We start from the raw sequence: 27,709 nt of genomic DNA on the forward strand, positions 1-27,709 counted from the left end.
AGTATGGAAACTGCTGCTGACTTTGAAACAGGAAAACTTGGAACAGGTTGTTCACAAGAAAAGGAGATTCGACACAAGTCTCGCTTTTGGGAAGTTCTATGGTTTTGCCCTTTCTAGAAGACAGATTTTTCCCTATAATTTCATTTGAGTAAAACTCTAATCTTAGTCATAGGAGAGTTCAACTGAACAAAGTAGATACAAAAACTCCACACTTTAAAATAGGAAGAGGATCTTCAAGTGGTCTCAACAAGTGCTGGATATCAGTAGAATAAACAAGTATCAGTTCTTCATAAAGTTTCTTTCATCTTATCTGTAATCTTAGAGTATGCAGCATTGTTCTGTAGTTCTTTAGCATTTGAGTTATGGTTTATTTTAAAAATAGTGTGGTCTGCTTTAAACAAAATATGCAACTTTGGATCTATATGCAAAAGAGGAATTCTTTCGTACAAATTCTCATGGTTTTATATTTAACTACTTTCCTGTAAAAAGAAGGGGAGTGCTGGAAGTTCCAGTGGACTTCACGATGGTTTTTTTCCTCCCTTTTAAGTGTCTGTCTCTTTTTAGAGAAAAAAATTAATGCCATATAAACTCTAGAGTATCTCAACCTTTGTCAAAATCTGATGTTTTACTCCTGGTTTTGATAATCTCATGCATAACATCTTTAGATACTTTACTTTAGATAAAAGCTACAGATGTAATTGTATTTATAGTTCTATGTATTTGTGTCATAGTTACATTCTGAGATAATGCAGTGTTTTCAACAGATGCTGAAATGGCTTTGTGCTTTTGAGAGTGAATATTCAGGTTTGTACGCTGTAAAACTTACGGTACATTTTTATTAAAAGAGAAGCATGCTTTATTGTTTCTTGACTTCTATTTAAAAACTCAGTCTGTTCTTCCTTTGCTCTTTTTTTTCTTGAGTACATATGCTGGTATTCACAACTGACGTTTTCTTCAACAGAAATGAACATTACAGATGTTTGAGTTGAATTACTATTAACTTTTTCTTGCAGGTTAACTCTGGTATTTTTAGGCTTCCTTTTTAATTGATCAGGCACTTGTACATTTGCTGAGTTTCACTGTTGTCTGTGAGCCTTAAGAATGTTTGAGTTAGATCCCTGGTGAGCAGTTTTCCCTAGGTTTCCGTTCTAACACTGATGGCCGTTTTTGTGTTCAGTAACAAAACGCGCCCGTGCTCATTGTGTGCACTCATAGTGTGGTATCACGCGTGTGTCTGGAAGGACATGTCTTCCTCTGAAGTCAGGGAGAGCTGGTCCACTGGGCCTGCTGGGAATGGTCTCCCACGGGAGCTGTCACCCAAGTGGTACCTGAGTTGTGTGGCAGAAGTCTGGTGGGGCTGGGACAAACATGGCAAGGCACCTGCCTGCAGCTGGGAGGGCTCATGCCCTGGCCCTGCTTTATTTCCTATTACAAGGGAATGCACACAAGCCAGTGTGGTCAGGGCTTTTATGGTTAAGAACTTACCTCAGCCTTTGCTTTGTCTTAAAATCAGAGAAGCAAACATTGGCCTTGTAGTTGCTGTAGAATATAGCAAAGACTGTTCAAACTGTTCATTTTAACACACTATTTAAAACAAATTATTACTGTCTTGCAACATGCTGCTGCACAGAGGTTCATGAACCCCTTAGTTAAGTTATTTACATAATAATGGACTTCTGTGAAAGAAGCAGCAAAGACTGTGTGGAGTTGGGGACTTAACCAGGGTGGGTTGTTCTCCCTATGTGAGGAGCACTGCCCAAGCTGGGACCCCGCCTGAGGCAAGCAGTAGCAGCAATGGATCTGCTGCCTAAACCTGCCTTTTCTTTGAGGTGCTTTGGTTGCACAGAGCATGAGGGTAATTTATGGTGCAAGGGAGTGCTTTTCATTCCCGAGGGGTCAAAATGTGTAATCTGATGCAAGGTATGTAAATGTATTATTGGTGTCATGCACCTAGGAAGTCTTAATTGCACCTGAGGGCATGAAAAGAAGTGTGGGACTGGGGGCAACACTCAAAATGTGTCTGGAGTCTGAGAGTCTTAACAAACGAATGTCCACTTCAGTTTGGTTGTGTAAACCAAACTTACTTGATTTCAGTTTAGTTCAGTATTGGAGAGGAAGTGGCCTGCTGTTGTCCTATAGAAACACAGAATGGTTCAGGTTGCAAAAGTCCTCTAAGGTCATCGAGTTCAACCTTTCACCCAGCACCACCTTTTAAAGCTAACTGCCAATTACATATAAATATATATGTATTTCCACATGTGTGTATATCTCAATGCCCTCTGGTACCAAAAGGCACGCAGGACAGAACTAGTTTATTAGTTATATAGATAGCTGATACTTAACTCACTCCTACTTTTAGCTGAAAAATACCTTTCAAGTCAGCTGAATAAATGTTAAAATTAATGCAAGTAATCTAAAGAAAATACCAAAGGGCAGAGGTGAATGTGGTAGACTAGGCAGATAATATAAAGTTAGGAATAGAAGAGAATGTTATATTTGTTATGTAATGTGCTAATGTGACATTTACCATGCAGAAACAGCACACTGTTTTTATGACATGGGTTTCAGGTACATCCTACCATATATTGCATATATTCTTGGTATTATGGTTTGTATGGATTTTGTAATAAAAGGATCACCTTGTCCTTTGTAATGAAGGGTAACTAATATCACGTCTTTTGTTCTCTGTTGAAGAGATGTTTTGCCAAGCTGCATGTATCCAGAGGGTGAGTGATGGTGCACAAGGGGCAGTAAGTGCCCCAAGGATATTCCAGAACAAACACACTTACTCTGAAGGGGTTTCAGGAAGCCATACCTCTCTCCTCACCACAAGCTGAAACTTTTTCAGACATGGAGTAAACTAATCCCAGGAAACCTGTATGAATAGTGAAGCTTTGAGCGAGGAATTCTTAAATTGAGGAAATATTTTTGGTCTTGGTTTTCAGCTTTCTTGTCAATATCTTTAGAGAGACCTTGTTACTCTTTCAGTGTATTAAATGGAAGCTAATCATTATAAAAGTCAGTAGTTAAAGATTAATAATTAGGAAAAGGATTTATTACTTGTTGTCAGATGACAGATAATAAATTGCAGAGTAATATTTCTTGTAACCTCTCTCTTTTTAATCCTTGTTATGTAACAGGGCAGGATTTCAGTTGATAGTGCTGACTGCTGCACGCTGCAGTCCTCTATGAAAAGAGGGTTTCTGGTTTTAGTTTGCATCTACGTAGATGGTTTTGCTGTTGAGAGAGATGGTGGGGGATGCTAATGAGCTGATGGAAAGTTGTTGTAAGATACTTGCTTCACATAAAACTCTGACAGAGGCAGGGTACCTGCAACGAAGTTCTTTGTCAGACAAAGTCAGCATAACACTTGCCTTAAGGTTGCCTCATTGTTCAGCTCATTGAAATTGGAGATCTCTGTTTGGATTAGGAATTTATAATACAGTGACTAATGCAAATTAACTCATGGATACAAGACACTCTGAATACTGGTGATGAAGTGTTTGTCCCTTTACACTTAACCTGATGAATTTAGAGGTCTTGGGGCTACTATTAAAATAGTGTCACTTTAGGTTCTGGATGTGGTAGTAAATACTTGCAGTCTGAAAAATGCTAAGTGATTGCCTTTGAACTAATGTTTCAATGACACATATTGGTGTTTGTAAGCCCTATAACAGCTAGTCATATGCTGATTTATCTTCTGTGCCTTTCCATTATCTGAAGATTTTCCTGAATTTGCAGGTTGAAAGGGTCTCCACTTTATGGTGTCACAGAATGCTGTCAAATTTTATAAAAGCTTCTTTCTAGTGTTTATCTGACAAATATTTGATCCAAAACTTTTTCAAATCTTCAATTTTTAGACAAAAATTATTAATCTGCGTTTGTTTTAACAGAGAAAGTTGTTAAGCAAGCAGAGGGAAATTTCTGATTTATCCTAAGTGGATATATTTGCAGTTCTCTAGGTTTGTGAGACAGTGTACATCTAAGTAATAAAAAGTCAAAGACTATTAAAATGTGCTCTGATACAATAATTCTTGAAACAAAGTATAAATGTATATTATTTTATTGTTTTTAAGTCAAGGGAAGTCTCTTTCTCTGAGAATCCTGTTACCTGGGGAGAAAATACAATTTTAGATCAAAGGCATTTAGTGCCTTTTTTTTGTTGTTGTTGTTGTACCTTCTCAGTGGGCCTTCCTTTCAGGCATTTTCAAATATAAGCACTCAGAAAGCTCAGTGGAATTTAGGCCATCTATTCTGACTATAGCACTACATTTGTCGTGGGATGAACATTGTTTTCAGCCAAGACTTGTTTACAGCAGGATCCGCTGAGTTCTGTGGATTGACTGTGAAATTACTTCAGTACGGCTTGAAAGCTCAGGTTTCCCATGTACTAGTGGGGTGGATGTTTTTATTGAATGCTTCCAGGATCTCCTGCTCTGGCTCCCTCCCTCCACCCCCAGCCTTGATGATAAAAATAATGTTGTGTTTAAATACCCAACATGTGGAGGAGTTGACTGTGAGCTGTATGAGGATGAAATGGTGGTGTAGGATCATGGCACTGAACATGTTGGCCCTGAGCCACAGGGAAGCAGCACCTATGTACTTACTTGCAGCTGTACAGAGTTGGAGTTGATGTTTTACACTTGGTGGTGGTTAATTTGCACAGGCACAAGTGTGGAAAGCTAAAACAGCACATGACAGGCTCAAATCTCCAGCCTGCAGCAAAATGTCTGTGACCTCCCAGCACCTGACCGGAGGGTCATGCCTGTTGCAGAGATCCTCTGCAGTGTTAATGTTCTCCATTTTGACTGATTAAACTTTGTAGTTGAGGGCTCAGCTGTGGTCTGCAGGAAAAACAATCCCACCTCTTGAACATGCTCCTATCGCTTCATCAACATTCAAATTTACCATTAAGTGCGCTGAGAGTTTTGGTAAGAAAGGATTTATTTAGCATTGCCCTTTCTTCCAAAAGAAGCTATGTTATTGTCCCTGTGGCATTTTCCTTCAACGTACTATTAAAAACATTAAAGGGAAGCTAAAGCAGACTCTTCAGAATTAAGTACTTTTAAAACATTTTCTTTCACAGTTGTGATTCTTTGAGTAATGTTACAAATTGAAACTGCTGTCTAGCACAGTCTGAATCCAAAATTATTTACGTTGTTCCTAACATATACTAAGGGCTTGCTTTTGGAAAGAAATAGTTTTCATATTCTCATAAGAGAGTTATATGCAGCTAGTGTGAGATGTTGATGAACTGCTCAGTGTTAGTACATTGTTGCTGTTATTACTAGACTCTTTGCAGCCAGACTGTAGAAAAAGCAAGAAATGGAAAAATCAAATTGAGAGTTATTTGTCACATACTTGTGCATTTTGACTGAAATAATTTTTTAAGATATACTGAGGTCTTAGCTATTGAAATCAAAATTTACTGTGCATTCTTAATCATGAATCTTCCGTGACTAGCAAGTGAGCCTGCTGTGAATCATATGTGCAATTAAGGTGACTAAACCTGGAAGAAAATGTGAACTATAAAGTTAAGCAGGAAGAATTAGAGACATAAATTTTGCAATTTCATTTCTACCTTTTCATCCTTTTCTCATTTTCAGCTTTCAAAGGGTTTTATTTTATCCTCCTTTAATCCCCACCTTTTAAAAAAATACTTTTAATGTCCTGCTCATTTCCCCCTTCTTTGGTTTTTCTCTCAATACCTTCTCTAGATCTCTTGACCTTTTAATTACCGTCACTTATGGCAAAAGTAAAGTTTCATCTGGCTAGCTTATCTTTTAATATTCTGGATTTAAACAATGAGTCACTATGACATACTAGCCAGGCCTTTTAATCCTCAAGCTCTCAGGAGAAGTCTTTGGGAATTTTTGTGTTCGGGATATTAACACAGAGTAAGGTTTTTTCTCTTCCTAAATGTTTACAAGTGGGCTTTAGACTGGTATGAGCACATGAATGCAACACACAGGATATTTCACGTTTTGCGTCAGTCTTTTCCGTGGATGCACGTTCTGTAAGAGAATGCTCCATGTCAGATACTACTTTATCTTCTGTACTAAAGAGGGGTCTCTCCCTTGTGGGGCTGTGGAATGTGGCTTGGTGGGTGGGAAGCAAGAAGCTCCAGGATAGCTATTCGGCCTTTGCCTTCTCTGTTTCCTCTTCCCTGTCTGTCTCTCACAGTCTTTCCTTTCTCTTCTCTGGGAGCCAGATGAAAAATTTACTTTTAGCCATTAGGGAATAGGAGGAGTGAAGGAGTACTGTGGGACTTCTGGTGGAAACTGGTGTACAGGATGTTGCTTTTTCTGGGAAGCGGTCCAGGGACAGGGCAAGCTGTGTGGGGACTTGGGGCACAAAAGTTTTCAAGAATTCTGTCTTTTTGCTGATAAAAATTGAGATATTTTTCAAGTTGGTTGCATAAACTTCTCCAGTATTGTCTCTTATAGTTAGTTGTAATAGGTTTTTTTGTAATGATCCTTTTTCGGTCACTGGAATAGAGGCCTTGTGATTTGTTTGACCGTAAGAGCCAACAATAGCTATTGATCACAAGTATTTCTTATAGTAATTCACATATGACTTATTGCAGCAATAGTATTTGTCATCCGTGTCATGTCAGATGTCTCTTACGTGAGATGAAAACTGCTAAGATGGGTGAAAGGGTTTCCAACACCAAATGTGCCACGCCGAGCGAAGCTCTTTGTCACGGGTATTTCAAACTGTGCCAAACCTCAGCAGGCTACCTGCCGTGGTAGCTGGTGCTCTGAGCTTCCCAGAGATGGAAGGAATGCAGTTTTATTTTTTCCAGTTCTGTTTCCCTTCAGATCTAAACAGTTGTCTTGTTATTCTTAGTATCAAAGGGTGATTTAATACATGGTATACTTTGGTAGTTAATGCTTCTTTCCTATACCAAGATGGCTGATCTGAAAAAAGAGAAGTGGGAATATGTTTCTGACTGTGAATATTTTAGCCCGATGGCTCCTTAAGAGTATATTTAAATATTTAATTTAGCTACAGCATTCAAATAATTAGAGAAATTGAAGTGGTGGGTCCAAAAACTAAATAAATAGTATAATTTCATATAATCTTCATATAAGTATTTTCAGGTGGTGAGGATATTTAGTGCAGTGATTTTAAGGATGATTCATGAAAAAAAGAGAGTGATTAGAAATTTGCAGCTGGATACCTTACTATCCAGAGATTTTTGTTTGCTTCAATTTCTGTCTCCTGTTCTTACTTGCTTTGGTAGCAAGAGTTGCAATGCTTCAGTGTTTGAGAGAAGAACACTATTGTCTTAAGGTTTACATTCCTGTTTCAAAGCAATTTGTTTTCAGAGACTGATGGGTTGTTCCAGGAATCCATAATCTCAAAAAGTGTTTACTTTTGCAAGTAGAAAAGTGAACTGTCTTGCTAGGCAAAACTGCACAAGTGTTGTCTCAGGGGAGTAAACTCTTAGGGTGTGACTCCTGGAACCTTCATGCCTTAAAAACTATTTTTACCAGATGGAATTTTAGTGTGTTTTGTGTCCAATTGTGATTCTATTCATGTGTATTGTTTTAATCGCCTGCATGTGATAAAATTTAGCTGTAAATAAAACAGATTTTCACACTGGGGCTCAGAATTTGGAAGTTTCCACTGCAGCTGTGGTGTAGTAACCTTTTCTCTTTGGACACTTGCCCTCTATGAGCCTCTTCATCTAATTTTAGGAATGCTATCTTACTTGGCTTTCACTCTTGAAGCTGATTATCTCGGAAGGCATCTGTGATTCAATTTCACCACCAGCCCTCTTAACACTCCTTACATCTCCAGTGTTGGCAAGTACCTTTCTAGGTTCTTGTTACTGCTATCATTTTAAAGCATAGAACAAGGCTCTGCTCCTGATCTACCCTGGTACTTCTCTCCATCTTTGCCTCATGCAGTGCTGCTCCAGCACCTGCCCTTTTCTACTGCCAGACATTGCCAGGCCTATTGTCCTGGTGAAACACGTAGCCACACTCATGATACAGGCTGTGATTTGGGCAACTTCAACTTTTTAATCTCAGTCATGGGGGTGAAAAAAAAAGATTGTCAACAGTAGGATGCTTCCATTTACCAGGGCATCCAAAATTAATTTATGAGTGGTCAGGTATTAGAAGTTCAGTTCAATCAAATTGTGTGATTTTTTTGGGGTAACCTGTGAACCGTGTGCTTTATGTCTTAAGTACTGTGTCTTGTTTTTAAGACAGAACCTGATCTGAATCATTATAGTCATTCTTGTTTTCAGTGGTGAGCATAAGGACATACCTAAGGAAGAATAAATGGGGCAAACACGTATAATTTAGTAGGTTTCCCTAGTACTCTCTCAGCCTTTGGCCATTTTTAGCTAAGGGATTTCCTGAACCCTTTTTGTGCCTTGTTACTTTAGTAACCTTCAGTGAAGCAGCTCTTCCTGGTGTTTTCCCAGCTTCCCCTCAAACATATTTAAACTTGCCTCCTCAGTATCCTTAGGCAACAACTTCTGTGGATCAGGGATTTTTTGAGCTTGCTTCCTGTCACGGTCACTAAATGTTCCTAGTTACTGTCAGTCCTCATCCATCTTCCTTATGTCACTTGCAATTTGTTGATCTCTGTCAGAGTTCCTCTGTGGTTACTCATCCAACATGAAGAGTTCCACCATACTTAATTCCTCCTCAGTTCGTAGCCATTTCTTACCTTTGGTAACCTCACTTGTCTTTCAGGGTATCTCTTATGTGTCTGTGTGTTGTATATTTGGTTTGATAATGGGTGACTGTGTTTCTACATGGTGGCATAATTATGTTTTCTGGGGTTTTTTTCCTCTCTTCTTTTGCTAATAATTTATAATATTTGATCTGGGTTTTTTATTGCTGATGAGCACTGAGCAGATATTTTCATGGAATTACCTATTGTAATTGAAAATTTTGCTTTTGAGTGACAATGGACAGCTCAGAGTCTGATGTTTTCTACATCAGGTCTAGATTTTTTTGTTTAAATACATTGCGCCTTCACGTGTATTGAACTTCATTTGCTGTTTTTGTTGTGCAGTCACTCTGCAGCTATTTGCAGTTATTTGTCAGCCTTACAGCCTTTGAATAGCTTCATGTGAAAAAATAATAAGCAGATCAGGGTATAAATTTCTTCATTTGTTACTGTACTTTAGACCAAAAAAGGAAAGTAATTTTTTGCAAATAACGTCTCAATCATTTTCATTCTATTCTCTTCCTTTCCTTTTTGTGGGAGATAAGGAGTGAAGAAGCAAAATGCTTTATTTTGATATGTATGGACAGCTTCTGTTTGGAGGTTTGTCATCAGTACTTCGTGAAGATAAAGGTTTCTGCCTCTGTTTACATGAAAAACACACCTGTCTGTCTAGCTGTATCCTTGTGGGTTTTAGTGCTTGCTTTTACTGTCCAAATTACTGATGAAAATATTTCAGCCAGTTCTAATGTTTTCTAGTTAGTGTGAAATCACATATCTTATTATAAAATCGGTTAGACTTTGACCAAGATCTGTGTTGTATTCCCTTGATGCCAGATTATTCCTGAGTGTCCTGTTGGGTATGCACTGACCTGTTCCTCAAGGGCCGTGAGTACGTATGGCATCATTTCAAGTGGTATTTTGGAACCAAGGATTTGATTTTTCTCTCCCTGCTATTCTGTAGAGATAAAGTTCCTAACGCAGTGTGGCAGCAATGCATCTGGATTTAAATGGTTTAGATGTGCTCCTCATATGCAGGAGGACAGGCGACTGAGTGCCTCAGGGTGTATGTGAAAGGGAATTGGGGAGGTTGTTTACTGTTTTGGCCAGAGATGGTAGTTTTCTTCTCTCAGTGAAAGTCACTTTACAGTCTCTCAGTAAATAAAACCCCAGTGATTATTCTGAGACCCACATACAGTTTCAGTACTTCATGTATCTTATTTTGTATATTTTTGTGCCAAATGCATTTGTGTGACGCTGCTTAGCTATGGGACAGAGATTTCTGTTACCTGAATGTTGCAAACAAGCTGCATCTCAGTTCTAAGTAATATTTAAATCATTTTCAGTGAGTGATTTCAGGTGGATTTGATTAGAGTGGATCTGAGGAAATGGAAATTTTTATTACATGTTTGATAGGAATTCAATACCTTGAGATGTGTTTCGAAGGCTGATTATTATATTTTGATGGGTTAAGTAGCTCTCACTTGGATTTCCATTTTGAATAAATAACATGTTTTCATGTGGTCTAAAATACTCTTGGAATGCTTTAGTGACAACACTTGAAATGCTGTAATGAGAGTGTCTGCCTACATGAAATCTGATTTCAGGGCTTAGGGTCAGAATTCTTACATATTTGAAGGTCTGTGAAAAAATATATTTGTTAAAGTGTAGAGTTGGAGAGTTTCGCTACTCATTTAATTATGGTACTTTTGACAGGAAGCTACATGGCATGAAGAGGGTTAGTTTCTGGGAAACAATTCTGCTTTTGATGAGAGGCTCTTATTACTGCTACAGAACAAATAAGTAGAAGTGATGATGCACAAGAGGCTCAAAAAGTAAAATCCAAGGACTTTTTCTGAAGTTGAATTCCAGGGCAAAATGTGGAGCTTAATATTTTCTTTCAAACAAGTCTCAGAAGCAGCTCAGCCAGGAAAATTCCTTTTTAGCCAGGCTTTTGAGAATGCTGGAACAGCTTATTGACTTGCACTCAGTGAAAATCATGTGTGACGCAGCAGATACTTAAGCGCTTGTGCAGGTTACAGCACTTCTGAAAATACAGCAGTTTTGATACTTCTATACACTCCTAATGCAAGAAAGTGGATATTATTTTAAAGTTTCTCTTTAGATCCCTAATCTGCATTAGAAGATCTGATCAGTATAAATACTACTGTACTTCTTACGACTGATAGAAACAAAAGCAAAACCATAACTGAAAAGTTAAGGTCTCAAAAGATTGCCAGGAATAAGATTCTGTGTGTGGCCATTGTTGATCCCCTTTAGATTTGTATGTTTTGATTGTCTCTAAATACAGTATGAGATTTTTTTTTTATTCCATGGCTCTGTTGCCTGGCTAGGCCTGAATGCATAGGAGAGATGTTCACTTAGATAGCAACTGCAAAATAGATACATTTGTTGCTGGTGTTTAATGCACGTCCTTATAGTTCAATGTTTTCATGCTGTTCAAACTTTTCTCTGGAAATGTTGGCTTTTTCTTATGGGCTTTCCTATGCTGCTTTGCATTATCATACCTTGTAAATAAAGTTTCTCTGAGTGCAGTGTTGCCATCTGTTTCTTTCCGTTTCCCTTCTCTATCTTCTGTCTTCTTTGCTCTTGAATCAAACAGCTTGTCTTTCTTTCTGAGTTCATTATGAGCTTTGCTGAGAGAAATGGAGAATAATTTTCTTATTCTGTCCCCTTTGGTGTTAAAAGCTCCTTATGTAAGAATTAGAGTTGTGCCTCATAGCTGCAGGCTAGCTCAAACTTAGGGTTCGTCTGCAAGTGTTTCATGAGTTTAGTCAACAACCATGAACTCAGAATTCAGAGCTGAGAATTTTGAATTTTGTTTTGAGTCCTCTTGGATAAGATTTCCCTCAGTTTCATCATTTAGCCAAACTTGTGTCAGTCTCACCCAGAGTACTGGGAGACATATATGATCCAAAGGCCATTTCCTGTTAAATATCAAAAATTGATTTAGGTACGTGAGAATTATATAAATGAAGAAAGACTCATGTGGATATTAGTTTGCCAAAAGTCCTTAATGTCAGAAAGCACTTTTTACCAGTCCTGCTTTCAGAAATGGCTGAATTGTGTTGCAGATTTTTCCACAGTCATTTAGTGTGATTAGCAGTAGGCCTGAAAAGTTTAGGATTCACTCTCTAGCTATCAGAAAGATCTGCCTTCATAAAAAACCTGTACTATTGCAAAATTCAGTAGGTTTTGAATTAAAAGTACTTTTTGCCTGTCACTAAGAATGCTCATGAATCTCTTTTTAGTTTATCTTACTTAGCAAACATCATAACAGCATGTTTTAAGGTGAAGTAATAGTCTGAATAAAAAGCCCTGGAAGAAGCCTGAGCACATGTTCTGGACCGTTTCTGTGTAGGAAATCAGCACACTGCAAGCCAGTGAAGTGAAGCATAATCAGTTGTTTGCTGCTCAGATGGGAGGCAGACCTGCACAGGAAGGATTGCTTGGGGTGCTGCGTGGCACACGTGCTTTATTGGTATTAGCACCTCAGAACCACTGAGTTTCCTGAATTTTTGCATGACAGCAAACTAGATGAAGCATGACAAAAAACTAAACTACTTTCCTTTGCTCATGCTCAATTTCTGTTGGGGTGTAAGTGTTTAGCCACATCAGTACCCCCTTGTGCCATCCCTGGCCTTTGGCTGCTGTGTTGGCTGTGGCAGGATTTGTGCCAAATTCAGCTTTTTACCCCTTCTGGAGTCACTCGAATTGGTCCATGTACAGGGGTCCCTTTCTGCACACAGCTTTGCTTGTCCCAGCACAGATGTGCTCTATCTGCAAATAGTCTTCAAACCAAGGAGCCTTACTAGAATTACAAGGAAGATGCTTATATGGGGAAATGTTAACACCTCTTGGTGTTATCAGTTATACTTCCAGTATGTGAATAATATGAATAATAGTAGTGACCTCACTTTGCAGTGCAATTCAATGTGTTTACTGGCCTAATCAGGTACTAAAAAATTATACCAACCACGCCTCTGTCTTTAGGACTGCTTATTTTGGTCCTGTGTTGTTTTGAATGTTCCTTCCACTTGAAAAAGGCTTTGGAAGATGGTGAAAGGTTGCTAATTCAGTCTTCCATATTTCATATTAATTAATTCATGTTTTTTAACAAGTTTTTTGTATTTGTGTGTTCAGTGAATTAATTCAGCTTTTCAAAGACTGAGTTTACTGCTCTTCCTGGAGAATTCTATGACAATTTCAGTTTCATTTGTACATACAGGTACGAGGCTTTAGACTAATGTCAGTGTTCAGTTAAATAATATTCGACCATTGTAGACAAAGATTTCTATGGGAGGATATTGGAGGAAACAAACAGTGCTTAAACAACACGTTGTTACTGAGGAGTGGAACCATAGTTCAAAACCAATGGACTGTTAAAAGGTGGCCAATAAAAGTAAGCAGCCAGTGTCGAGCTCTGTTTTTGTATCTCTTTACATATTAGATTAAGGATGTTAAATCATGTATTTTGTAAGGATGAGCTAGTAGGTCCATTGAAAGTCTTGCTAGTAAAATCAATAAGTCTGTCAGCTCTTAGTCTATGTTTCTACTTAAAATGTTATAAGATTGACTATCCTTCACAAAGTATTTGTACTTGTAAATATTCAGATCAGTTTTGTGCAAATTTCTTTCAGAGTAGCATTCTCTAGAGGTGTTGGTTTTGGGGTTTTTTTGTGTGTGTGTAACCTCTATCCTTCTGCTTAAGTAATTAAAGATAATAATTATGGGCAAAACTATTAAATCTTTAGCTTGTCAACACATCTCTTTATTGTTGACAACTCACATTTTGCAGACTTTCCTTTGTTGCATCTTACTCCTGCCCACGCTCCTTAGGTTTTTATTTCATGGTTATATTTTTTTACCTCATATACCAGATGACCAGGGAGGAAGAAAATTAAAATTGTTTACAAGTACCTTGAGACATTTATCTGTGTGGATAAATGCCCCTTGGACAGAACTGGAGGTAATGAAATTTTCAAAACTTGGGTTGCAAAGCCTAAAGCCCAGCTGACAAGAGCTGTTCGTGGTTGCTGCTGTGTGAAGCATTTTTTTAGCAAAAAGCAAACATAATCCTTGGATAGAACTTTGCTTCAGAGATCTTGGTGGCACAGTGGCTTGACAGTTCACAAATGAAAGAGCATTGAGCAGACAGACTCATCAGTTTGTAGAGTCATAGATTGGCAAAACCCCTGGCCTTCTTCCTTCTTCTGTGTTTGTATTCCACTTTCTTTACTAAGCTGTTGTACATTAAGTTAATTCTTGTTTTTTGTATAAATTGAGCAGTAAATACCTGCTATAGAAGCAATGGCAGCTGATAAGCAATTTCACAAGATGAAATGAAAATTTGAATTCTTTAAGTATTGCCTACTCTCATTTTAACATCTTTTTTAAAATATGAGAACAAAAGGAATGAGGCTGCTGGTGAAAGTTGGTGTATCAATTAAAATGATTTCTAAGGAAAGGGAAAGATGGAGGAAAATTCAAGGGGACATTGGAATCAACTTTTTGTTTTCCCAAAGTCTGCCATTTTTTCCTTTCAGGTATCCATTGTGAATAGCATAGACTTGTACCATATTCCTTGTATCTGTCACAAAGAGGCTGATGAAGAGGCATTCAAGGAAGGATGCTGCTTTCCTACCCATAATAAACCCAGCTCCTGCAGGATTAAAAGAAAAGTAATACTTGTCTCCAGTCACTTCCTTACAATTTTATATATTTTTTTATACTTAATATATGATAAATTTGGTTATTGGCTGAATCTTGCTGTGTTTAAGGCAGGTTTTTAGGTTTTGTTTGTGGGGCAGCTTACAGATGAGGAGTACTAAAACACAGCAAAGTTTAGTTGTATGTGTTCCTTCCATGAGTCAGCGGCACAAGTAGGAAACAGAGCTGATGATTATTCTTAGTCCCAGGGACATTTCATCCCAAGAATAGGCTCATATACTTTGGTCCCTGAACAATACCCTGTCCTTATATAGCTTTTAAAAACAATCATTGCACAGAAGCAGAGTTGATCTGATTGTCATATATGATGGTAGGTATTTTTTTTTTCTCTTCAAGCATACTGACAGGAACCTTTGGTTTCCTTTGCTTCCTCTGAAGTGTTAAGGAATGCTCCATTGTTAAGATTATCTGACTGCATTCTACACCTGTAGATTTCTAAAAAAAAAGTGTTGGGGGTGGGGTTTTTTGGTCTTTTTTTGTTTTTTTAGTGTGCTTTTATTTTGGTTTAGTTGTTTTTTTTTGTTTTTTGGTTTTTGGTTTTGGGTTTTTTTGTGGGAGTGTTGTTTTGGGGGAGATTTTTTTGTTGTGGGGTTTTTTTGCTAATTCTTATTTTCCTATGTTTCCTGTCTCTGAGAATGGAAGTTCTGTAAGAGGAAGGGGGATGAATGAGTCAGGGTTATACTAGATTATCAAGAGTGAACCACTGTCAGTGTGCAAAATTTCTAGTCTTGTTCCTGTGTCTTCTGGAGATCTTCAAAAATTCACATATTTCTTCAGATTTTTTTCTCTTCAGTATTTTGTCCTAGACTTAGTGCATTCCGATTTGAGTCACTTATCAGTAGCTAATGGCAGAAGTATCATCTGTCTAGGGGTTTTATGAAGCAGCTATGATTGTCCTCATGACTGCAAAATAAAAATGGGGAATAATTTGTATAGAGCTTTTTTCACACAATGGAAATCCGAGTCACAAAACAAACATTCTGAACTCTGGGAGACTGGAGTGACAGAGCTCAGAACATGGGTCTTCATTTCCCTCTTTTGTGTACCTGAATCACAACACACTGTTCTGTTTCTTTGGATTAGTAACATGTATTTTGTAGAATCCTTGAGTTTTACCATAATCAAGCATATGGGTCAGAAATCTGTTTTGAATAGAACTAATTAAGTGAAATGAGCTCTGTACATATGCTTTGGATTTTGAGGCTTTAATATTTGGGACGGATGGATTTTTAGAAGTCAAAATAAACAGTTCACCTTATGAAATTCATACTTCAAACTTTCTTTCATCTTAGTTGCTATGCAGTTATGATTTGCAGTTTTGCCAGCTAAGAGAGCTGTCTTTGTGTGATTATTCTATATAATGATTATAGAGGTATTATATGTTATTTAGCAGTAGCTTGGTGTACTTTTGTGAAAGATATATCTGGAAAATATTCTTAGCTGCAAACTCTAAAGACTGCTTTTCTGTGCCAGGTGATTGAGTTATATATTATGAGCTTGGAAAGTTGGTGTATTGCTTATTGCAGCAGGTGATTGATTAACAAAGTGTATCAACATGGATCCAGAAAGATTAAACACTTACTAGATGCAATGGAGAAGGAAATCCAGCAATAACCTAATTCTTGGAATGACATAAATAACTGCAGAAATATGCATTCAGACTTTTCTTCCGGACTGTTTTCTTTTTTCCAGAAATATTTGTAGTTGTAAAACGATTTTTTTTTAATAGCCATAGTAAAATACAGGCATGAAAGTAGAAATTATATATACATGTAGTTTGTAGGTAGCTTTAGGTTTTTTTTAAGTTGTTGCAGGAGTAAGAAGTACATTTTGTTAAAATGAATTTGTCTTGGATATTGTCTGTAACATACAGTAATTATGAAAGATCAGGGCACAGATGGATGCTTTGCTTTGTGTATTTATGCACAAGCCAGGTCTGCCATGCATTTTTGTTCAGAGCTCTTCAAATCTGGAGCTCTCTGAGCATTTTGTTCTGTTCATCCGTGTACACGGGCAGTAAATGCAGTACTCAGGTGTTCCCTCCACCACATAATTCAGACCAGTGGCAGAAGGGAACTGACACTTCCTAATTCCCTGTCCAGTCCTGTTTACTGGACCATACTGCCTTCCAGCAAGTAAAATTAACTTCATACAGTAATTACAAAGTTGACACAGCCAAAACCTATCTGTTTTATTGCATGCTGATCATGCTGCACTTCGTTTTTCAGTAGATCCAGGAGAGTAGGACTGCATCAGACCTCCTACTACTCAGCTGCTGCTGCTGTTTTGGTTTGGCTGGGATGTCTTAGTATCTCCATTATCAAGCCCTGTTTTCACATTGCATACGGCTGGTATTTGAAAAGTCCTTCAGTTATTAAATCTTTGCAGTATTCTCTAGCCGGACCCCACTCCTGACAGTTGAAGAGAAAATTAATTCGGAATATAGCAATTTGCTGAGAAGTGAAGAAATGCGAAATTCTTGTCTTCAGGCTTTGCTCTCGCTAAAAGACAGATTAATTTTGAAATTTAAAAAAAGCGTCTTTCTGATTAACCAAAATATGCCTACTGATTCAGTAGATCTTCACAAGTTTATACAAAATAAAAAATTCAGTTTCTAATTTTTGTATCCTAGGTACAAGATTCTGGGGTTGATTCAAACCATGTTGGTTCTTCAGTAGATCTGTCACATCCAAAGGTGTTTGGCAACAAAACATAGACTATGACTGACAAAATGGTACTTCATAAATTGAGTTCTGCAAGGGATTTGACCTGTATGACATTAGTTTGACTTGGTGAAAGGGAGGTAGCAAAATCTAAGCTAGAATCATAGGAAGTACATCAGCTAGGAGGTGCTGAGTATGTTGCAAGTAATATGGACAAGACCTGCACTGTGTATCACATAAAATGCAGTTGATGTAACATCATTTAGTGTTGAAATACTGTTATATTTTACCACAGTAGCTATTATATACTAGAGAATGATCATCTTGGTTCACTTTTGTATAAAGCAGTGTTGTTTGATTTTAATTTCAGAAAGGTAAGGTTTTTCTCATCACCATGAAAATCCCTTCTCTGCAGAGATAAAGATGTTTGTGCTCTGTTCCACACCTAAGGAAAGAAGTTCCACCTCTAACTGGCCCCAGGATGCCAGCAAAAGTATATATTATAATACTATATTATTATATTGTAATATTAAACCCTGAAGGCTGGCTGCTGAGGCATTAAAACTGCAGTATAATTTGGATGGTGTTATTTTGAGCTGTAGCTCCAATGTGATCCCTTAGGACATCTCCCCTACTGGAATCCAGTGAGTGAGTCAAAGGCTCTCTGGAGCATGTCTCTGTCTGCTCAGCTCTTCTGCTCTGCTGGGCTGCCAGTGCAATTGCTCCTTTGCCACTCCATCAGTCTTTGCTGTGAGCAGGAGAAGAAAGCCTTTCTCACTGCAAGAGATGCAGACTGGTTTCTTTAGTCTCATGATGGCAATGAGACCTAAAATAGGTGCTCAGATTGAAGAGCTCTTTGGCTACCATTAGAATTATTCACCAAATTGCCAGACTTTGATGATTTTAGTTACTGTTTTTTCAGATGAATAGGACTTAAATACCTTGTCCTAAACTCATGAATGGAAAGTAAGATGGAAAAACATTTGACACTGCTCCATCCTTTATTTGGGGGAAAGAAGGGAATCATCCTAAGCTGAAAAATGCAGCTGCACAGACTGCCAGGTCTGATGAAGTGGAGTATGTGCTTCTTGAGGTGTCCTGGGAAAGCCCTCCCCAAGACAGGAAAAGTACTTTGCTGAAATGAATCTTCAGGCAAGTGAAATGCCCAGAGAGGGAGAGTCATTGGCCCACCCCAGTGCCATCATCCCTGCACCATAATTGTTGAAAACCATTTCTGTAATCAGTGAGCTTGGTATCTCTGCCTCAAGAAGGTACTGAGATCTGGTATCACCTAAGCATATCTGAGCAAACATGGTGCAATATGTGCTTTGCTGTTCTAAAGAAAAGAATACATAAGTGAAATATTGAGAAATGATTTATCATGGCTTTTTGCTACGAAGGAAGGACTTGAGATAATGATCTCATAGAGTAAGAATCAAAATTAAAGAGAAAGAAAACAGATATCCTGCATATAAATTACTAAGAATTTGCCATCTCTTGCTGTTTGTACATGCTATGATATATGTTCAAGCACAGACAAGCTTCTAGTTGGTTCCAAGTTTCACCTTTGCCATCAGATAAAAAGAAGCTGTCTCAGATGTTAAAATATTTTTTCATGTTTATACAAATGCAAACAAAAAATAATTCTACTTTTTCCTTTCGATTTTGTATATTGGAACAAAAGTGTCGTGATGCACTTAGTGACTGTTGCTGTTCTGAGAGGGAAGGAAGAGGCTTTGTGATTTAGACAGAGCCATTGGCGTGCCTGTCCCTACTGTGCATTCACTGCCCACATCCTAGTAGCTGCTGGCTCTGGCCATGTCCTGTGCAGCTGTACCCAGCAGGCAGTGCCTCTGCAGGGACAGACACATGCTGCCCTCCGGGCAAGGAAGTGCCCCAGATGGCACCTCTGTGTGACTTCATCCCTTAATTCACTGCAGGGCTCAAGCCTCACGGATCCAGCAAGATCTCTAGGTGTATTTGTACCTGAAAACAGCCCCTGCAATGCAGCACATTAATGTGGGACACTGATTGTGCCAGGCAGGGCAGAGCTCTGCTCAGACTTGCACCGAGTCATGTTCCCATTAGTCCAGAAGTACAGAAAGCTTCTTGTTTAGTCTTGAGTCTAGGGCAGACCCAAGGAAGCCACATGAAAAAAACTGTTGCTTGCTCCTCCACTGTATCAGGCTTGACTTCTGAGGAGTAAAATGATAAAGAACACATGTGTGTAATTAAAATACAAAAGAAATAGGAAGGGGGATAGCAAGGAACTATTGAACATCATAATTATAGACATCTGATTTTACTGAAGGAATTAGAGGACTCTGAATGACTGAGCCCTAGAGCCATTCTTATTCTTGAGGGAAGGGAGAGTGTATTCATTGGGGATTGCTTTGTTTGTTTTAAATTACCTATGTTTTCACAACAACTTTATCACCTTTTTCTTGGTAATAAAACCTATAGTAAATCTGCAACACAGTTTACACAGAAATCTCTATTATAAACTTCCCAAATGTAGTTGAAATAATTGCCACCTCAGTGCTAAATTGAGCGTTCTTTTAGGAAGACCCCAGGAAATATGTTCAACTAAAATAGGTAACTATCGTAATATTTCCATGTGGCAAAGAACTTACAAATAAGTTTGAGTTTATTTAAAACACTCTCTTTAAGCAGTCTATAAATTACATGATCAATAAGCATTTTAGTGTGGTTTTCACTAAATTGCTTGAATCGGTTTTTAGTAGTACCTGAGATGGTGAAAGCTGGATGGGCTTGACATACATAGGACACTTCTAATATATTAAAATACTCCAGTAGAATTCACAAGAATACAAATCCTTCATCAGAAACTTCTCCGTCTCCTCTATTTTGTATATTAGCCTGGGAGATGGTCCTTTGTATTACCGCAAGGAGCATCAAGGAATCTCGAGGCGTAAGCTCTTATAAAGTTTGCTGCTTCTTTCTTTTCTCCTCTCCTTATAATTTCCCACAGATTTTTCCATACAAAAGGATTATTTGCATTTAGGGATTCTTTGTTCTTTGCGCTATACTAGATGAGATTTCTGTGCCAAAAACTAACTAATTTTTGATTAACTGATATGAGCCTGGAAAACGTATGGAAATGAGATGACAGCAGAGAAGCTTTTTTTTGCTTGTTTACAATAAGTTAGGTTTTTGTTTATAATATGCTAGTGAAAGCAAGTTTTAACTAGAGAGCATTTGAAAGGAGAATAAGTAGTAAGTACGGTAAGAGATAGTTTTATTCGTTTTATTCTTTTCATCTATCACTGAAGAAAGGAGTAAATCTAGTTCTATACCATGTTTATATTTCTAGAAACCTGGACTGAAATAGGTTTGTTGTCACATACAAAACTTAATTTTAGATTTTTGAGTGTGGGGTAGTTTTCCAGTTTTCTTTGTTGGTTGGGTTTGTTTTTTGTTGTTTTTTGTTTTATTTATATGCATAAGCTGTCTAATTAGTATAAATTCTTGCTGCTGCAATGAGTAAATGAAATAGAAAGACACAAGCGTAATGCACAAGAAGTATATCTGAAGATGCAGTTGAGAATTCAAATTTGTACTGTTGCCAAAAAGTGGTTTTATATTCATGGAGATTTATGATAACTATGTCCTCAGAAGTCCATAGAAACACAAACCACTGTTTTGTATTTTTGTGTTTTCAGTTGAAAGCTCTGTGTTTTTCTTGTACCACACAGCGATGATTACAGAAATACACGGGCTATGTGAAATACTGAAAGATTGATTAAATTTAATAAATTTGAAGGATTTGACGTGGTTTTTTTTTTCCCTATTATATCTGCAGGAGAAACCTTACAAAGCTGTCACTCATCTTCAGCCACATGTTAGCAGAAATCAAGGCTATTTTTCCAAATGGACAATTCCAGGGTGATAACTTTCGCATCACCAAAGCTGATGCTGCAGATTTCTGGAGAAAATTCTTTGGAGATAAGTAAGTAACCTGCAAAATCTTCAATTCTTTCTAATTATAAGCATAAAAAATGAACTTTTCACAAATCCAAGAAAAGGTTGGTGGGTGTTTTGCAGATGACTTCTCATCTAAGTCTTTAAATTAGCTGAAATTGCTGAGTTCATTGTTAGCGTTTTGTTTTGGTTTTTTTCCAATGCTCAAAGGTAGTTCTGTCAAGGGTTCAGTTCAGTCTCACTGCAAGTTTATTTGTTCCATTATAGGGTGAAGATAGTACATTGCTTTCACAAAGTATATGGCGAATCATGTCCTTTCATATTTAAAACAAATATATATATATATATATATTCTACAAACAAAAACTCTAAAAGTCTGAATTAGGAACTTGATATTAGTTTCATGGATAGTATGTTTCCTTATCTCACTTTTAACTTTCTAACTATTACAGTATTTGGTGGAATGAAGTGTGTGTAGATATGTGATTTAATCCATATAGGATATGCAATAGTGAAAATATAAAAATAGGCAAATGTGGGATTTTTTGGTTTGTTTCTGGGAAAAAAGTCCATTTTGAATACACATATAAGCTAATAGAAGATGTGCAGCTTGTTCACTTGCTCATGTGGAACATTTGTAAGTGTAACAGTGACATAAGAGGAATGCCAGAGGCAATAGGTTGGTGTATTTTTAATTTTAACAGAGCAGTCGTTATGGTCATCAGCTATGGTCATCATGCACAATGTAGGCAGAACAATTTCTGCAACAATCTGTTGCATCTTGTGAGCATAAACAGCTCTTTAAAATAAGTAATTTTTTTATTTAGAATACCAGCGTAGTAGGTTGGCACTTTCGCATATCAGTTCTGTTCAGTGTGAATTTACAAGTTTCACTTCCATGGTTTTTTTTGTTAGTCTAAACACACTCACTGTCAGCTTTCCTCTCTCTGGGTTCATGGTAGTGTTTTCTGGTAATTTCTTTCCCATGTAAGTAATGTTAGAGTGTGATGAAGTTTCTAAATCAGTCCTCTGTTTCGTTAGAGAAAAGGAATTGAACCGTGTTCCGTGCTACCCATTTTAATGTGAATATAATTTTCAAAATAACTTCAAAAGTTCAGCTAAAGTTTTCTGAAGGATTAACTTAAGTGACATGTAGGGTTCTCTATCAGACAAGGCTTTTAAAAAACATGTCAGTCAAGAAAAGAAAAACAGGATCTTTGATAAAATGACTAATGATCATGTTTGTTCAGTGTTGCTATTTTTTCTTCCTCTCTTTTTCCCCTTTGCTTAGGAGCTCTCAGAATTGAAATTTTGTTGTGGTACTTCTCTTTTCCTGTTGAGCTCTATCCTTGAATGACCTTTAGCAGATGTCTTGATCAGAAATTGCATTTCTGTCATTGGGAATTACAGATCTCGTCCTCTGCAAGCTGCTGTTTCTTTTTTGTCATTTCATCTGAACTGGTTTCCTCAGTTCCCTTACTCCCTGTGCTGTTCCTCTTTGGGGTTCCCCACTGACTTCTTACTGTCTGTGTGAGATTCAAGAGATTTCCTTCAAGTTTCTTTCCAGTGGTTGGGTCCTGCCAATTTCCATTGGGAGTTGACACAATAGGTATGTATTTCTGGTGTCAGGCAGCGGGATACTGTAACATATTAGTAAGTTTTTATCAGAACAAGGTTGGTAAGGAGAATCTTTCAACTGCATAGCTTCATCTGAATAACTCAGCTCTATCCTTGTCCTTTTCTTGTGCACAATTAACTCTTATCTCTTCTGACTCATCTCCTTGCAGCTCCTATTTGTAAAACCTTTCTTGGCCCCAGAGCCCTTGCCATGACTTTTCTAGGCTTTGTTTTTTTCCTGCTTATGCAAATTTCTGCATAGAATGCAACTTTAAATATGAACCTTCAGTATGAACCCTCTGACCTTCTCTGCTGTCCCCTGTGTCCTTTGATAGGGTTTTCTTTGTGTTTGGGGTTTTTTGTTTGGTTGTTTTTTTAGTGAGGGTGACTGGATGTTTGGGTTTTGTTGGCTTTTTGCCTAAAACATCAACACATCAAAAATGTCTAGGAATCAAGGCAGTTTGGTGACATCCAGTTAAACATATGTATCTTTGGTTTTGTAGTACAGCCTGAAGAATTTTTTTGACTTACTTCTGGCCAGGTGCTTTACTTTCAGACCAAGTAAATAAGCACTGTTCCTGGTGTTCCCAGCTCTTCTCCAATAAAGTGAAGCTGGTTTTGTTGCCTGTCTTCCAAGCAAGGAGCAGTAGACCTGTGCTTGGCAGCCTTGCCATTATCTCAGGTTTAGTTAATTGTGCTTAAGTAACTATAAAACATGTAACAGCATATATGCCAGACAGGCAGATGAGAAAAAAGTTTATTTGGCATTATGTTTAATCTCTTTGTTAAACAAAATGCCTGAAGCTTTTTATACATTAATTATTTTCTAATCCTTTTAGAAATCTATGGCAGATATGCCTGTAAGCCACATCCTTTACAATGGGCCTGTTGTGACAAATTGGTTTGCAAATATGCTGGTGTCACTTCCCTAAAAGCAAAGCCTGCATAAAGGTTTTGGAAATAACTCATAATATCTTTCTCTAACTGGGCTGCCTGAAGGTAGGCCCCTAGGACTTTCTGAAACCCCCAACTCTCCTTGGGTAGTGAAGTGAAGGAATACTGGGAGAAACTTGATTGTGTGTTCCCTGGCTGCATCTCTGTTTTACAGGGCAAGCCTGGACCCCTCATTTGTTACTGAACAGCAGCCCTTACTTTGGGTCACTGACTAACATTGCTCAAGATTACAGCATAAATAAAAAGTAAGTTGTGCTGGATCTTAGCTTCTGATGGTAAACAAAAAATGTTTCTATTGCAGTTTGATCTGATTGGAAGGAGGAAATTTGAAGTGTTAGATTAACTTATGATTTTTTCAATGTAGTATTATCATAAAAACCTTCCTGTTTCTAAACATAATGAATTGGATGCTTTTTTATATAATCAACTTCTTGCACTCATTTCTTTCTGAAGTATTCTGATTTTTATTTTTTAATTTGAAATATTTTAAATGCCAAGAAGGTCACCAATAATTTATATTTTTAGTTGATTTTTTGGCTTTCAGTTTTTGAAAATATGACCTGTGCTTCCTTTTACAGAAAGCAGCGTGTTATGGTTTGCTGAGGACTGAAATCCAAAACATACAGTTTTCATGAGTCCAGTTTGTACTTTAAAAAAAGGAGTGATTTTTTTTTCCACTGCTCTTTTTCTCTGAATGGGGAACTTTTAATTTTGTTGGTTACATTTGTCTGTCTGAACACTTGCTGCAAAATTGTGCAGCTGCAACTAAGTTTATTTAACTTGTTACTAATAATTGTCATAGTCTGCAGTCTTTCTTTTTGTGTTTAGAGCTAGTCAGGTGAAAAATCACGTGGCTTCAAACTTATGAGCAAAATAAATGACTAGGCTCTTTCTAGCCTTGGATCATACATCTAGCTCTCTTTGGGTTTCTGTTGAAAACACTGTGTAGAAGTCAGCAAGCAATTTGAATGGCTCCCACAGAGCAATATGCTGAGATAACCACATATTCCTGGCCTTCAAATACCTTCTCAGCTTTCACATTTCTGGTACACCCCTAAAAAACCCAGTAGTTGGAGAAGCTTGTCTGGGAGAGAAGGTTACGTGAGAGCAGCAGATATATCAATAATGGAAATCATCAGCCCTCACACAGGCAGAAAGTGGAAAAGGAGCACACAGTCAGAGCCTTTACAATTGTGAGGTTTTTCCAGTATTGCACGTGCAGAGGAGATCGGGAAACTTTGGAAGTTACAGGATGTTTGGGAGGGATCTGGGGACCCTAATGTGGGGTTTAGGAGTGTATAGGGAGGATTGATGAATCAAGGTGGGAGACAATTTGATTTTGATTGTCTGGGTGGAAGAAGGGTGCTAATAGCCATATGAAGAAGGAAAAAGGGGAGGTATTGATTTCTCTGCAAGGACGAAGTAAAACATGGATCCAAATTAGGGGGTGGGTGAGGGGATCAGGAGTGTTCAATGGAAGGCTCAGGATTATTTTGGTGCATGGATTTTGTCAAGTAAGCTGACAGAGAAAAGATATCAGGGAGATGGGGAATAGGCTGTTTGGATTTGCTTTCTGAAAACAAAAATTGGGAATGAGTGAGAACATACCTAAGGCTGAATGCCTGGAATAGGTTGTCTCTGGTATTTTCACAGGCTGTGTGGAAAAAGAGAGCCTCTTGAAGAATATAAAGGAGCTGACTGAAAAAGAACTAAGAAATAAGTTGACACAAGCTTTCCAAGAAAGAACTTGGTTGTGTCAAAAGCAGGAAAGTGATGAAGTTGAGGAAATGTGATTTTTCTGAATTTGTCATGATTGCTAGAGTAGAATGATTGGAGCAAGTGGTTTTAGTGGAGTGAATCTTCACCCCTGGTTCTCTATTATGGTTGTGCTGAAGCCAGTGCTAGTTACATGTGCAGGTAAACAGTAGTGTTCAGTGGAACTATGAAATCATTAGGCGTGTAATCAGCAGCTACATTTGTTTACAGATTCCTTAGTAACCCTCCCAGTGGGTTGTAAATATGCAAATGAAACACGATTTGATAGCATCTTCATTACCAACATTTTTTTACTGTATAGTGCTTGATGAGAATTCCCCTTGATTTCTCGCTCATTTTCATAGTACCTTACATATTTTACGGTTTTGGATTTTTTTTTTCTGAGTAGAAATGTCCAAAATGCCACAGGGAGCAATCCTGAACTGAGAAGGAGAGTAGGCAAGATAAGCTAACAGGTTTTTCAGCTTCTGAATTTGAAAACTACAGAAGTTATGCAGGGCTTGGTAACTATTGAAATTGCTACACAAATTTGTGATTTGTGGCTGTCTTCATGTTTTAATGTGCAGCAGCAAAATGTCCATATTCTTAGATTTTAATTTTTTCCATAGTTCTGCAATTTATTTAACTTTTAATCTTTTTATTCTTTATTGTGGAACTTCAAAAATTTTAAAGCATTTCTGTTATTGTTTTCAGGTAAATTGAATTCTCTCCACCTTTTACTTGCCGAGGAAATAGAAATTCTTTCACTGTTCAAATCAAAGACATTGCTATTTTAACGCTCCTGTACTTTTTTCCTAGATGAGGCCTGAAATGTATTTACTTTTTTATTGGATTTTATGAAAAAATGTGGCCATTGATTTCTCTGTAGCAGTTAAAGAGTGCATTTCAAATTGATATTCTAAACTTTGAGTAGCTGTGGTTCTGCTGTGGTCAGTGCTTTTTGGCTCAGGATAGAGCAGACTCAGCCTCACTGGTTTGGGTTCACAGAAGAAGCAGTAAAACAGGCAGACCACAATGCACAACTTATCTGACAGTTAAATGTTTCTAAGTTCAAGAGATCTCAGATAAGCTAAGTTTTAACACCTTGTTAATCCCCTTAATTTATTACTTGATTTTCTGTTCTTGCTGCTGATAGTGCCCAAGAGCCCTATTACTGCCTGAGCAGTGTAAAAATGCAGACTGAAGAGTTGGTCCTGGCCCAAAGAGCATCAAATCTGTGTATGAACTGAAGTGTAAAGGGAAGCCAAAGACAGATACGAAAGCCGAAGAGGCAGTGATCCAAATGCCATTACCTTCATCAATGTCAGGACAGGTGTTTAGCAACAGGAACTTTTAAAGAGGAGAAGATGAACAGGAACAGGGCTTTTGGAGTGTGGTTCCTTCCTCAGCTGATCAGTAGCACAGGCTTATTGATAAACTTGTTTAAACTTGAGCTAGAGACAGAAGGTACTGTTCTCTGGGTGCTAGTGAGACAGGAGTCTCTCTAGACCTCTTTCCTACAAATGAAAAAGTTTTAATAAGACAACAGGTAATGTTATAGAGAAAAGCAGGTCAGTAGAAAGTTGCAAGATGGGATTAGAAAATGGAAGTGTCTTCACAGCTGTTCTGGGTAACAGAGAATAAAGTAAAATTTCATGTACAAAAGGTAGAAGAAAGTTTGGATGATTTGCACATGAGACTGTGAGATGGGAACACATTCTCCATGGATATGCAGGAGAGACCATGTTTTAAGTATGAAAGGATATGCAAAAGCATGAGTGTGCTTTGAGTTTGTGGTTAGAGATCAGAGTTGAAAATATAGAGAAGTGTATCCCTTTGGGGACACTTGGGGAAATACAGAGTTCCTATATCTCTTAAGGAATTTGCTGTCTCTTCAGCAATGTCCAGTTACACAGCTTTGGAAGTGGCTTTTTTTGGTTGTGTATTTTCTTCATTTCATAAGGCTGATTTTCTCTCTTTTAAGTTCTCTGTTCTCATTAGATTCATCTGTATGTGTTCGGAATGATGTCACTATTTAGCAATTGTACTGGCATGGTATCGCAGAATTCCTTTTTTCCCTTAGGATTGAATTTCTCAAGCCTTCTGTGTGTCAGTTATTTGCTTTGCAGTTCAGAAGCAGTGGAAACACGTGGCCTCTCATTTAAAACTGAAGCAGCAGTCTTAAGAAAATGCTCTTTTCAGTGGTGATAAGTCAAAATCCACATTGCTCACTGCAGATTTACAAAGAATGTTGTTTCTATCTGGGTCAGTATTTGCTTCAATATTTTTGAGATTGCTCTGAAAACAGTAATGACCTTTTCATGGTGTGTTTTTTG

The 27,709-nt window shown here is 37.7% G+C and overlaps 1 protein-coding gene across 3 annotated transcripts in view; it reads left to right on the forward strand.

Moving 5' to 3' along the window:
- The window catches only part of CBLB (Cbl proto-oncogene B), a 126,505-nt gene that overhangs the window by 47,018 nt on the left and 51,778 nt on the right, over positions 1 to 27,709 (forward strand). For 2 of the 3 annotated variants that reach the window (XM_066175149.1, XM_066175150.1), the window contains exon 4: positions 20,929 to 21,075. In XM_066175149.1, coding sequence (XP_066031246.1) covers positions 20,929 to 21,075 — 147 coding nt within the window. Of the gene's footprint in view, positions 1 to 20,928; positions 21,076 to 23,772; positions 23,864 to 27,709 lie in introns of all 3 variants that reach the window. The other variant, XM_066175151.1, reaches the window with a different exon arrangement.

This window comes from Chamaea fasciata, unplaced genomic scaffold (assembly GCF_029207755.1).
Source record: "Chamaea fasciata isolate MVZ Bird 193981 ecotype frontalis unplaced genomic scaffold, bChaFas1.0.hap1 SCAF_2, whole genome shotgun sequence".
NCBI lineage: Eukaryota > Metazoa > Chordata > Aves > Passeriformes > Sylviidae > Chamaea > Chamaea fasciata.